Raw genomic sequence first — 15,001 nt, forward strand, 5'->3', positions numbered from 1 at the left:
GAGACGCCATGTTGGATTCAAACATGGCGCCGCTGTGGTAGTGTCTCAGAATGACAGGAGGGATGTGCAGAGTGTTGACACAGATGAGATCCGGACTTGGAACGCTGGGCCAGCCTCAGAAGACACCTAAACGGCAGGTAATGGCGTCCAGATACCCGGATCGTGACATCGTGGACATACACTGAAACTGGAGGGAGGCAGGTGCAGAGGAAATTTAAGGAAAAATTACTTCACAGAAAGGGTAGTGAATAAGTGGAATAGTCTCCCATCAGAGGTGGTAGAGGCTAAGACTGTAGAGCAATTTAAACATGCTTGGAATAGGCATATGAATATCCTTACAAGGAATTAAGGTTCAAAAAGAATTGAGATTGCCTAAAGGATAAAAAAAGGGGCAGACTAGATGGGCCAAGTGGTTCTTATCTGCCGTCAAATTCTGTTTCTATGAAATCTTCTCTCACAGAAAGGCTGCACCTGAGAACCTATTGCGAGTGGCAGGATTACCAATGCTGAATTCACTAAGATGCCATGAGCATTCCCAGCAGTAAGGCAGCAACTAATTGGTGGACTGTATGGTGGTCTGGCCTACATCAAGTGGCCTTTATTATAGCAACACTTTTGCTCTCTGCAGATACAGATACTGGGACTGATTTCGAGGTAGATGCAGTTTCGATTCTTTGGCAACTGGACAATGATTTGTCTACGACACATGCACCTTAGCTGCACTGCATGTGTGCGCTATGATCATGCAATGGCAGCAATGGTCTTGAGATGGCGGTCGCTTTGTGGATTACAACGCCATTTGATTGACAGCAACGTCCATTTGGGAGCATGTGTGCCAAAACTATTTTGGGGGCGTGTCACAGCCATCGACTATATCTTCAGATGCAGTGCTTCTGATCTTAGTTACGATGGGGGCCGCCTAATGTTCCCCGATGTGCGACCAATACTGGGTCTTCAGCCGTAATAGGAGGATCCGTGAATGGGGAGATGCCTCTTTACAAAAGACGGCTCCTACAGCATTAGCATATATTCTCAGATAAGCAGCATACACCCGATTTGCCCCCACCTCTTAATCTGGCCCACTGTAGAAATTAAAATGGCATGGATATTGTCTGTACTAGGTAGGTATCTTCACTAGATATGATCAGAAGGGATAAGGCAGAGGGTTACTCCAATAAATTACACTGCACTGTACTAACTCGCACCTTAAGGTACTATTAGTTAAACTGGCGGCAGTCGTGATCCCAGCGGACAGGATACTGATGTCGGAATCCCGACTGCTGACAATGCCGCCATCCGGAATCCCGGCTCACAGGGGCTATTCCCACTCGTGGGTGTCCACAACACCCACAGAGTGGGAATAGAACCTGTAGCGAGCCACTGAACTCACAAGGGGACTCTTTGCACTCACCCCGCTGACTGCATACTGACGTTCGGGATGCCGTTGTCGGGATACTGACGGTCGGCATCCCGACCATCGGTATTACATACTGATGCCCTTGTAAGACATAAGGATACATATTTTGGCTCTGTGATTAAGTTCTCACAGTGAACCTCATGATCTTGTGACTGGGGTTTTCATTACAGGTTGAGTATCCCATATCCAAATATTCCAAAATACGGACTTTTTTGAGTGAGAGTGAGATAGTGAAACCTTTGTTATACACAAAGTTATTAAAAATATTGGCTAAAATGACGATCAGGCTGTGTGTATAAGGTGTATATGAAACATAAATGCATTCTGGTCTTAGACTTGGGTCCCATCGCCATGATATATCATTATGGTATGCAATTATTCCAAATTACGGAAAAATCCGATATCCAAAATACTTCTGGTCCCAAGAATTTTGGATAAGGGATACTCAACCTGTATAAGGTCTGTGACAGAGCAGCGTGACAGACAGACATATTTATGCTTTCCTTGGCTCCTCTACATTCCTCTGCTACCTCTCAGTAGGTCATAACAGTTTGGCAAACTATGTAACATCTTAAAAATGTCGCCCGACTGGTTTATCCACAGACAGATTTGTACACTATAAAAACTGGATCCTAAAGTGCATGACTTGTCTGGGGTCACTCGCAAGGCAAATTTCCACACGTGCGTTTTACAATTAAACCTGCAAACCCTTCAAAATAAAATATAAAGTGTGGTCTCACAGGTAAGGTGCTGTGACCAAAATCTGTCTGCAGTCCACCACTTTATACTCGTACAGCAACATTCATGTTCTGACTGCTTCCGTAACAACAAAGCCTTGAAAACTGGATGTACTGAGAAAATAATATACCAGCCGTGCTTGTTTTAGCACCTTCAATTGTGTACACAGCATGATAAAAATAGGGGTGTCAGGGCAGATAACACTCACTCTGCTGTGTATTAGTGGAGAGTGTTATGCAGTGAATAGGCTAATGTCACTCGATGTTCTAAGAACAGGGCAATGATTGGAACATTTGCTTAGGGGGTGTCTCGCTGCTCTGAGGGAGCTCTGTGAAGAGTGTGCCACAATAATGCAATCCTTGCAGGAATTCAACCCTTTCCTCCAAACGATTGTTGTTGCTGATGCTTAATGATAAACTATTGTAAATAAAATAAAAGCTATTTTGTGATGAACAGATAAGCAAATGAGACATTTACCCTAATTATACATAGCATTTATGTTCACGTATTTTGTCAGTAAAATATATTTGCACAAGTGATTTAATTGTATTTATACTGTAGCCATTTTGTCAGCAGAACCAATATTTTTAACAATGCTGCCTGTCATGTTTACAGGTGAGATGTATCAAACCTTCGAGAGAGATAAAGGGGTCTATGTACTAAGCATTGGAGAGAGATAAAGTGGACGGAGATAGAGTACCAGCCAATCAGTACCGAACTTCCATATTACAGGCTGTGTTTGACAGAAGCTGGTTGGTTGGTACTTTTTCTCCGACCACTTTATCTTGAAGATTTGATACATCTCATGTCTCAGTGAGGACACAAGTTCCTAGTGGATTGATTGATTATTATTATTATTATTATAAATAATATTATTATTGTCCTTTATTTATATGGCGCCACAAGGGATCCACAGCGCCCATTACACAGTACATAAACAATCGAGCAAAACAAGAAAACAGCACTTATAGTTCAAGACAATATAGGACAAGTAGTAGGGGTTAGGTGGCATCAAAGGGATGGGCTGAGTAATGGTTTATCCCACAGAATGGCTGCCTTGTCAGTGTGTAGGTAATGGGTAAATTTGAATAACTTGATAACAAATTAAGATAAATGGAACAGTCAACCGCATTGTACAGATTATCATCAAAAACCGTAATCACTTGCTTGATTTTAACAAGCAAGTATGTTTGAACAACAATGTTACGCACTTACATACAGTAAGTATAATAAGGTGGACATGATATTTGCAGGTAATGTTAAATCTCTCAGCAATATACCAGAAATGGAGGACTGCAAACAGTTCAAAACAAGATAAAGATAAAGATGTTTACCACATTTTCATGGAGGATATTCTCAAAATTCTTTTTCCTCCACTTTTGAAAATCTCCACTACAGAAATGGTGTGAAATATGTCATGTTCAGGTTAGAAGCATTTCCCTCCATCTCTGACCCACACTTTGAGAATATCCTCCACTACCTCACATTAGAACTACAATTTCAGCTTTTAACCACATTCGCTCTGTAAGCTGCTGCTCACCTGCTTCCTGAGTCTGACCACGAATAGGCTGACTGCGGGGGCCATCTCCAGCAGTATTAAAGGCCGCAACGCTGATGAGATAGGTGGTATAACCGGTCAGGTTCTTGATTTTCACCCCACTTTCAGGCAGAAACAAGGTTCTCACCTTCTCTGTCTCGTTCATCCGTGCAGCTTCCCAGAAAAATATCTGTGATGAAAGCAGACAAGAAAATAAGAAAAAAATTGAATGTTTGTCAATCACTGGCAAGAGAAGGTGGTAACATGTTCCCTGCGTGTTATTCGCAAAACACAGAAACTCTGAGGACGACTTTAAATATCAAGGAAGAAAATATCTAAAAAATCAAGTATGAAGAAAATGTTTTGTACTCTGGAAAACATAAAACAAATAGAGCAGAATTTATTGCAGTGTTCTTCACCGGTCAGTTAATCAAATATCTGTCACTATACAGCTTGTATTCTCCTTGTAATCCTTAGCTATGGTGCAATATGTGTTGTACAATCCATGTCTATAGGGACCCGGTATGATATACCGGCAGAGGAGATGCCGGCTGTCAGTATAGCGACAGCGGAATCCCGGCAGCGAGGCAGTAAGTCCCCTCGGTACAGAAAAAGAGGGCTGGATTCTGAGTGGACTTAACAGCAATGTCTGATGCAGTGCAGCAACGCTTTATGTCTGAGCACACGTCTGAGTCGCACTTACCGGTGATGTCGGATGCAGTGCAGCAACGCTTTATGTCTGAGAACACATCTTAGTCATACTTCGCGGTGATGTCAGATGCTGTGCAGCAACACTTTATGTCTGAGAATGTGTAATAGTCACACTTAGCGGTGATGTCGGATGCAGTGCAGCAACGCTTTATGTCTGAGAACACGTCTTAGTCACACTTCGCGGTGATGTCAGATACAGTGCAGCAACACTTTATGTCTGAGAATGTCACTTAGTCATACTTAGTGGTGATGTCAGATACAGTGCAGCAATGCTTTATGTCTGAGAATGTGTCTTAGTCACACTTAGCGGTGGTCAGGTGCAGTGCAGCAACGCTTTATGTCTGAGAACGCATCTTAGTCACACTTATCGTTATCGATGATGTCAGGTGCAGTGCAGCAACGCTTTATGTCTGAGAATGCGTCTTAGTCACACGTAGCGGTGATGTAGGATGCAGTGCTGCAACAATTTATCTCTGAGAATGCGTCTTAGTCACACTTAGTGGTGATGTCGGATGCAGTGCAGCAACAATTTATGTTTCAGAATGTGTCTTAGTCACACTTAGCGGTGATGTCAAACGCAGTGCAGCAACGCTTTATGTCTGAGAATGTGTCTTAGTCAAACTTAGCGGTGATGTCGGATGCAGTGCAGCAACGCTTTATGTCTGAGCACATGTCTTAAGGTGGGTACACACTAACCGATATATCGGCCGTTCTCTTGAACAGCCGATATATAGCGGGTCCGTTGGCCAGTGTGTACGGGCGTTACGTCTGTGAATTCCATCGTTCACAGACGTATCGCGTCGGTCCCGCAGCACAGCCGACGGCCAATATATCTACCGATATACTGGTGCATTGCTGTGTGTATACGGGCGGTCGGTCGACCGTCTGTACACATGCTGCGGCGGCCGGCGGTGATTGACAGCTGAACTGGGTGGGCGTGTACTCATGACGTCATTCCCCGACGGATCGAACAGTGTGTATGCTCAACACACTGCCCGATCCGTCCATAGATATATCTGCCGATCAATAGCTACCAGTGTGTACCCACCTTAAGTCACACTTAGCGGTGATGTCGGACGCAGTGCAGCAATGCTTTATGTCTGAGCACGTGTCTGAGTCGCACCACGCATGCATCACAATTTTGTACATACAAAGCCGCAGAAATTTTTTGGGTGTACGGTAGTAGAAATGTAAGGGGCACAGAGATTTGGTATCTTATGGGAGTGTTGCAGGCATGTTGCGGAAAGCTCTTCCGTACACTCACATAGGACGCCATAGATGGATGGAGACACTGCACCTGCCATAGGGCTGGTGAAAGTTTCGATGGAGCGACCAATGTTGCCTCAAAAGGTGCGCCAATCGCTATTTCAGCGTCTATGGTCGCTGATAGTGGGCGTCTCAGTCCTTGCACATTCAGACATACAGACCTCTCCAGGGAAGGGCTTTGTAGTGGCAGTAGCATAAAGAAGATGCAGCCATTACTGTGTCCGCGTCCATCACTGAATCAGGCCCATAAGGATGATGCTACCAGTGGAACCTCAGGTCTGTATGAATAGGCTTCATCTGTCTTTCAAGAGCTACAGTGCATGGGTATAATTTACCTCCTGCCATAGAAGTTAGCACATTATTCATTTTCATACATACAGTATGTTTCAATTTGATAGAAATCAATTTGCTTGTATGAGGTGACATCAGTAATAGAAATACTGTGCTTTATTTGTGATGAATCCATATCACTTGTGTAATATCTGTCAGTCTGTCTATCTATCTATCTATCTATCTATCTATCTATCTATCTATCTATCTATCTATCTATCTATCTATCTATCTATCTATCTATCTATCCATCCATCCATCACATGCTGTTGTCACAGAGCTCCCCCTGCTGTACTGCAATGGCTAATACTCATTTACTCATTTTATATAAAGCTTCCACACTATGGGGCTGATTCAGTGAGGATTGCAAATTTTGCTAATTAGCAGAATTTGCAATCCTTTTGTTCGCATGCTGGGGGCCGCCCATCGCAGGGCAAGGCCGCCCAGCATGCTGACCACCGCTTCCCCCCCATTCATCAAGCAGAAATTGCGGTCGCTTTGATAGCAGAAATGAAGGTTGCCTCCTGTCGGCGCATGTTTCTGATCACGGTGGCTGCGTGGGACGTCACGCAGCCGCCCTATCATGCCCACGCCCCCATTTCTAAAACGCACCCCGTTTGCCAGCCTCCGCCCCCCGCAACGCTCTGTTTTCGCCTAGGAAATGGAGCATTGCCCCCCCCCCCCGCCCTGCGCCCGCCTCTGCCTGATTCACAGGCAGAGGTGATTTCATTTTCTGCGGCTCCCCGTAGGAAATGTGCATGTGCCTGCATCTTTTTTGTCATTTTTGCGGTTGTATCGCATTTTGCGATCCAACCTGAATTAGGCCCTATGGGGGGTTATTCAGGTCGCATCTCAACGCAATATCCCCATTCCCGGAGCCGTAAAATGGCAAAATGGTAGCGGACCGCCTGCATACGCAGTCTAGCTGCGGATGCAGGGGGACATACACAATTGCTGCAACCGGAATCTGATTGCATCGCAGGAGTTAGCATGCTTGGCGGCCTTGCCCTGCGATGGGTGGATTTATAACACAAGTCTAGCCATGGTATTTTCATTCATGTATTACCATTATATGCGTGAAAACTTCTCTTTATTTACCACGGGCTTGAACATTAATAGCACATAGGAATCTTATTTACATTATATTTGGGTATGTAATCTCAGTACCTAGTATACTCACACACATATTATGGTTGATCGCTGGTTATAGATTATTATGCACAGCGGACTAAGTAAGAATTCCTAATTTATGAATTCTAATTAGTTTATATGAACTTATTATTCACATATATCTTATACATTACATGTCCTATAACACGCTGCCAATAATGCAGTTTTTGTAGTTCACTATGCACGTATGTTGTTTACATTTCAGCGTCACAGTGCGGCGACCTGGCGTCTGGTCGCTTAGCAATGTGGTCACCGGAAGTATGGGACGCGCCTTCACAATGACACGCTGCACTGGAGCCGGGATGGAAGCTGTTCCCTTCCCTGGCATCCGACTTTCCCGCTGGCAGGTCTTCATTCTCTTTAAAGGTATGTTCTGTTCACGCCTTGTTTTTTGCACACACATCACCTTGACAAAGGGGCATGCCTGCCCTGAAACGTTGGCTTTGCAGTGATATGGAATAAACCCACTTTTCTACGTTACTGAAGTGTTCTGTCTCCGAGTGCCACTGCCTGTTGGACTATTGCTCTCTCTCTCTCTCTCTCTCTCTCTCTCTCTCTATATATATAATATAGTCAGTTGGTGTGGCGGGTAAGTCCAGTTTCCTCTGAGGCATCAACATTCAGCAATTTAGGGGCGCCAAAATTAAATTATATCTTGCCTCCCCCAACCTCAAAACATTGTGGTGCATCTGGAATGTAGGTAAGGCAGAAGCCAAAGACTGAGCTTTAGTAGGTGCCAGGTGAAAGTATAGTTATGTGAGGAGGGGAATGGAGAGAAGCCAGAAGCCAAAGACTGAGCTTTGGTAGGTGTAAGGTAACATCGTAACATAGTAACTAAGGTTGAAAAGAGACAATTGTCCATCGAGTTCAACCTATATGGTCTCCTATGCAGTCTTATTATAGGACTAGTTATTTTTATGTTAGGACTAGTTAAATTAACTATAATGCGTGCTTACGCACCATAACCCTGAATATCTTTATCCAATAGGAATTTATCTAACCCATTCTTAAAGGTGTTGACTGAGTCCGCAGTTACTACTCTCTCAGGCAGGGAATTCCAAACACGTATTGTCCTTACTGTGAAAAAACCTTTTCGCCTCAATGTGCGGAAACTCCTCTCGCCTAACCTAAGCGAGTGACTACGTGTTCTCTGTGCTGATCTTATAGAAAACAGGTCCCTCCCAAGCTCTGTGTATTGACCCCTTATATATTTGTAGATGTTGATCATGTCCCCTCTTAGTCTCCTCTTTTCCAATGTAAACATGCCTAGCCTTGCAAGCCTTTCCTCGTATTCCAGCGTCTCCATGCCCTTGATTAGTTTGGTCGCCCGCCTCTGAACCTTTTCTAGCTCCAGGATATCCTTTTTGTAATATGGTGCCCAAAATTGCACACAGTATTCAAGATGTGGCCTCGCTAGTGATTTATATAATGGGAGTATAATACTCTCGTCCCTTGCATCAATTCCCCGTTTTATGCATGCTAATATCTTATTGGCCTTCTTTGCTGCACTCCTACTTTGGGTACTGCTGCTTAATTTGTTATCTATGTGAGCCCCTAAGTCTTTTTCCAGTACAGAATCCTCTAATATTACCCAATTTAGTATGTAGGTGTAATTTTTGGTCTTGCCCCCACAGTGCATTACCTTACACTTGTCTGTCTTGAATCTCATTCTCCATTTTGCTGCCCATGCTTCCAGTTTAGTTAAGTCGTTCTGAAGAGACTCAGCATCCCCCTCCGTATTTATAACCTTACACAATTTGGTATCGTCTGCGAAAATTGACACCATGCTCTCTAGACCTACTGTTAGGTCGTTGATGAAAATGTTGAACAAAAGTGGTCCAAGTACAGACCCTTGTGGCACACCACTTAGTACTTTGGTCCAATTTGAAAATGATCCATTGACCACAACGCGCTGCTCCCTATTATCTAACCAATTACTGACCCAAGTGCATATTGTGCTCCCTAGCCCTATTTCTTGTAGCTTATAGATAAGACGCATGTGTGGTACAGTGTCGAAAGCTTTGGCAAAGTCTAAAAAGATTATATCTACCTCCTTACCCTGATCCAGGTTCGCACTTACTGTTTCATAAAAGCCAAGTAAGTTGGTCTGACATGATCTGTCCTTCACAAATCCATGTTGGTTCCTTTTAATGACCTTATTTGCTTCAAGGAACTTTTGAATACTGTCCCTTAGAATACCTTCCAATACTTTCCCCACTATAGATGTAAGACTAACTGGTCTATAATTACCTGGTTCAGCTTTGCTCCCCTTTTTAAATATCGGCACTACCTCCGCTATACGCCAGTCATTGGGAACCATACCCGATTTAACCGAATCCATGAAAATCAAAAATAGAGGTCTTGCTAGTTCAGCGTGCAGCTCCATAAGAAACCTTGGGTGAATTCCATCGGGACCAGGTGACTTATTAATCTTTAACTTTTTTAATCGGTCACAGACTACCTCCTCACTCAAATAAGCATTTAGCAGTGGGACATTAGACCCAGCATTTGGTCCTCTCTGGTAAATACCGTTGAAAAAAACTTGTTTAGTTTGTTTGCTATGTCATTGTCATTTTTGATTAAGACTCCCCTCTTGTCCTTTAAAGGGCCTATACTCTCCTTCTTTAGTCTCTTACTGTTGATGTACTTAAAAAAAATTTGGGATTCACTTTGCTTTCCTTTGCTACTAGTCTTTCAGTTTCTACATTAGCCGCTCTTATACCTTTTTTGCATATTTTGTTACAGCCCTTATAGTGTTGAAATGACTCCGCATTCCCCTCAGATTTGTATTTTTTAAATGCTCGTCTTTTTTTGTCCATTAATTCCTTTATATTTTTGTTAAACCACATTGGTTTGGGATTTTTATTCCTTTTTTTGCTGCTGGTGGGAATAAATTTATGAGTATTATTAATTAGCAGTGATTTTAATACATCCCATTTCTCTGTAGTACTTTTTCCTTGAAACAGAATTTCCCATTCAATGTCCCTTAACGCTTCCTTCATCATGTCAAAGTTGGCTTTGCTAAAGTTTAGAGTCCTAGTTGAGCCAGTATAGGACTGCTTAATAAAACGGATATTGAATGTGACCATATTGTGGTCGCTGTTACCACAATGTGACGGTGTAGTGATGTGTACTGAGGAGGGGAATGGCGGGAACTTGGAAGACACAGAATGAGCTTTGGTAGGTGCCAGGTGAAGGTGTAGTGATGTAAGGAGGGAATGTAGAGAAGCCGGATACCACAGACTGAGCTTTTATAGGTGTCAGGTGAAGGTGTAGTGATGTGAGGAGAGAATGGAGGGAATCCGGAAGCCACAGACTGAGCTTTGGTAGGTGTCAGGTGAAGGTGTAGTGATGTGAGGAGAAAATGGAGGGAAACTGGAAGCCACAGACTGAGCTTTGGTAGGTGTAAGGTGGAGGTGTAGTGATGCGAGGAGAAAATGGAGGGAAGCTGGAAGTCACAGACTGAGAGTTAATAGGTGTCAGGTAAAGGTGTGGTGATGTGAGGCTTAAACTGATGCAAGAAGATAGTGGAATTCACCTCTGTATGTAATAAAGTTCATATATTAAACATGTTGTGACAGTGACATCTTCAAGTGAACGGTATCTGGATGATAAATCTACAATGTCTAGATAGACAATAGTGCAACACCATATGGTCAACATGGTCAAAAGGTCTACAGGTATACGGTAGACAATGCTTAAGGTCAACAGGTACAAAAGGGTGACAGGTTCAAAAGGTCGTCATGACAATGGTCAACATATGTAAGATCGATACAAGTTTTTTTGGGGTTTCAACATATTTTTCAACTTTTACTTAATTAACCATCCACGAGCAGTATAGTTGGGAATAGTAACCCAGTAATCATGAAGCGTGGTGAGCCAAGCGAGCCCACGAGGGTCTGCGTTTGCTGTAATTGTGGTCACATTTCATGTAACATAGAAAATGACACACATAAAAACTGTCAAAGTCAGAAAAATATCACTATACACACTGCCATATTTGCACCTCATACATGTCCGCGCTGCGCATGTGTGCGCTCTCCTGTGCGTGCGCATACCCGCTGTTACGTGCACCCGCAGGCGCACTGTACGCGCATTTACGGTAGAGTTTCTGTGTGCCCAGCGTGCGACTCAATCGTTACATAATTTAACCATATAATGTATTTTATAAGTTAATATTCCCCTGAGTCCAGCAGGTATCAGTGGGTCTCAAATGGCTCTTTGACCTTAGAGATTCCCCAAACAATAGTTTGCATGTTGGGAGGGCTTCACATCTTCATATGCATAGTTAAGCACAGGAATAGTAATTGAAGATTAATTGTATTCCAAATCAGTATCTTTCCCGCAGACGGAGTACAATAGCCTTTAATTACACTGAGCTTTGAGACTCAATGAGGAGGGCCAACACCTGTGTTTACGAATGGGTTAGGGTTTGTCTCCAGAAGAATGATTGCTGAGATGTCATTGTCTCAACTGAAAGTGGACATCATGAATATCGAACAAAACCCAGAGACAGGGTTTTGTTTTGTATTCGCCAAACAATGGCTCTCCAGAAGACAGGAATGTGTTAGTCATCACCCAACATTTTGCATAACCAAGGCCACTGATACAAGACAGCCCACATACTGTGAAAGACACACTTCCTGTGGTTGACACACCCCCACAGCTGGAATGCAGGTATGATATTATCCACTGGAAATCACAGGGCTCACTCACTCACACAGCTACCTGGCACCCAGCAGCATGGCGGCTACATCCCCAGGACTGACCTCCAAGCTAAAGGCTAAGTATTGAATTCACATGGCTAGATAAGGAAATATAGACAGATTGCTTTAAGGTCAATGGTGCTGGTTTAAATAGGATATTGTAACTTGTTTGTGTGATAGATCTGGGAATCTGTGATGGTAGCTGGGACATTAGACAACCTGTAGCATAGCATTTGTGGTATTTGTTTGCCTATGGTGATTTAAAATAGATTGTGCTGGTATGTTATAATATATCTTGTTAATCATGAATACCACCATGCAGTTACCTTTGAATATGTGCGTGTTGCAATGGCAGGCTGATACTTGTGGGTACCTGGTGGTCTGGTCTTGTGATAGCTCGTATGCTCTGGTTATTGAGATACTGTGTTTGCTTGAAATTGTGAAAGGTGATTTAGATGGTTTGGAATTGTAAAATCAGAACATATGCATTGTTTTGAGGCTTGGACATTTTGGAATAAAATGGAGTCTTGTGTCTTCTGCTATGTGATTGTGGTGTAGCAGAGAGTGCCATGTGTTTGGACCTGTAAATCTAAAATGGCTGCTAGCATCCCCCTTTCAACCATGTGTTGCAGTCCTTGGAATCATGGGAGGTTTCCCAAAATGGAGTCTAGCTTCTGTCCCATGCGGTATTGTAGGGTTGTGTATATAGGGACAGCCAGTATGGGTAAGGTCAAGTATTTTCTCCACAAAGATTCTCAGCATTGACTAACTGCGCAGCGATTGTTCCTCACATGTGTAAGCTTCTCTGCAATCATATTGTCTGTATTGTTATGGTGAGCCATTTCTCTCTCTCTCTCTCTCTCTCTCTCTCTTCTCCTCTTTCTCTCTTATTTTCCCTTAAACGTAATTGTATTGTATTTCCTGTGTAGTTATCTGGTTAGTTAGTCTGTGTTATATTGTAGTGTGTGACTTGTACTGTATTACTCTTTTTGCAAGTAATAACATTCTTACTAAAGGCGTTAGAACCTTAGACCGGTATTTGATTGGTTATTATAAATGCATAAAGGTTTCTCAGAGCGTCATAGTCGCACATACAGCTTTTAAGCTAACAAGGTTACACTGCATTACATCTACACATTGTCACTGCACAAATGTTTACAGTATAAGTACATTCCTTAAGGTATAGTTAAGGGAGTACCCTTGCGGTACTTTTTGCGCCAATGGCGTACTGTGTTCTTTAACCTTTAACGTGTTTTTAATAGGACAAATATTATAGACATTGTCAAAACCCTTTAAAAACTTGCGTTGACCTTTTCTGTGGTGACCATTTCCATGTCGACCTTTTGACCCTGTCGACCTATTGCATGTTGTCCATATGGGAAAGATCTGTCAACCTTTTCTACTGTCTACCTTTTCCATGTTGACTGTTTGACCTTGTTGACCTTTTGACACTGTCGACCATATAGGGTCAACTTAATGACTATCTAATTGCTGTAGGTCTTCTATACCACACCTCAAGTGAACATTTCTAGTGAAACACCTGTGATTTATATGTCAGGATGGCAAGCCAGCTTGAAAAAACCATTACATTTTTCCCTTGGTGACACCTAGAACTAATGTCTCCCACCTCTCTGAGTGATACCAGAGGAACTGAAAGTTGGTACGGAGGCAGGAGGCAGTGAATCACATCATCTTGGCACCACCCTAAGCTGCTCAATGCCCCAATTTTCAATCACACCATCAAGCCCCTGGACCAGCTCAGGAAGATAACCTACTATGTTAGATGTTTGAGAGGGATGCCTGGAATGCGGGTGTTTGCCAGACATTCCAGGTGAGTAGGCAACTAACCCCAGACAAAGATGGTGCTCTGATTGGCAGGCCTAATCCAGCCACATTTGGAGCTTACTCTGCTAGATACCTATGATGGCCAGTCATTTTACCACAATGTTTCTTTTTAGCAATATTGAGTATTTTTTTTTAATTATTATTATTATTATTATTATTATTAATAATAATAATAATAAAATAATGCATTTTCTATATTTTGTTTGTGCTCAATAGTCTGTCTGGAGTATATGCTACATCCTGGCAAGTAATTAGCATGGATAACACACTAATGATGCAGGCATGGCCTTCCTTTTAATTATGTAACCAGGGAATACTTGGCAATTGAATAAATAAAAGCATGTTTTGACATATTAAAATGATCTATTATAATACTCTATATTTATATACCACTTAATGTGTACTGTGTGGTGGGAGACGGAAACTCTTTATAAATCCAATAATAATAACTCTTCTGTTTTTCTGACATAAAAAGCTTGTTATCTATAAATAGAATATAGATAAATCATGAAAAGGGAGAATTTTTATTACAGTTAAAAGCAAAATTATCCAAAGAACAATTCAACATTTTGAAAATGATACATGAATGTACAGTATGCTCCGCATTTCTCAATGTTCAGCGCTAAAATAGCAAAACTGCAACTGTCTGTGATCGCATGCAGGGTTCTGCCCAGCACAGGGCAAGGCCAACCAAGCATGCAAATTCCCGGCAGCGATGCATTGCGATCGCATAGATGATTTGTGGAAGCCACCACTTTCCGGGTCACAGCGGGTCACGTGTGAGGTCACGCGTCCGCCCTGAACCAGCCTCCATTTCCCACGCCACACCTGCCCAATGCCGTGTCCCCCCGTTGCGCGAACGCCTCTGACTGTCAATCAGACAGAGCCATTCACATAACTGAGATGCATCTCCCCAGCCCGCACATGCGCAGTGAGGGTCCTATGTGCGCGCACTGCGGGGGCAGACAGGGAGGTACAATCGCATCTTAATTCGGTCTGATGCTGAATATCCCCCTATAGACAGTAACCCTATTTATAAAAGGAAAGAAGCTGAACACAAAAATAAGCAGTGTAAGAGTATAGAGAACGAGATCCTCATCAACATAGCAACATACGGTATGTTAAGATCCAAATATTCAGTTTAATCACTGTATAAGTATGACCATCACTAATTCATTTTTGGCCACTTGCATGGGTGAGCGAATAAGAATAGCAGGAAGCTCGGATGAGCCTGGTGTGGCTTAAACCAGGAGGCTGGTGGGCTAGTTTGCACAGGTTTAA

General features: G+C 42.8%; 1 protein-coding gene across 4 annotated transcripts in view; it reads right to left on the reverse strand.

The window, feature by feature from the left end:
• SDK2 (sidekick cell adhesion molecule 2) overlaps positions 1-15,001 on the reverse strand; it is a 1,024,610-nt gene that overhangs the window by 69,100 nt on the left and 940,509 nt on the right. For all 4 annotated transcript variants that reach the window (XM_063961173.1, XM_063961172.1, XM_063961171.1 and 1 more), the window contains one exon: positions 3,696-3,882. In XM_063961173.1, coding sequence (XP_063817243.1) covers positions 3,696-3,882 — 187 coding nt within the window. The remainder of the gene's footprint in view (positions 1-3,695; positions 3,883-15,001) is intronic.

The sequence above is a fragment of the Pseudophryne corroboree genome, chromosome 3 (assembly GCF_028390025.1).
Source record: "Pseudophryne corroboree isolate aPseCor3 chromosome 3, aPseCor3.hap2, whole genome shotgun sequence".
NCBI classification, from domain to species: domain Eukaryota; kingdom Metazoa; phylum Chordata; class Amphibia; order Anura; family Myobatrachidae; genus Pseudophryne; species Pseudophryne corroboree.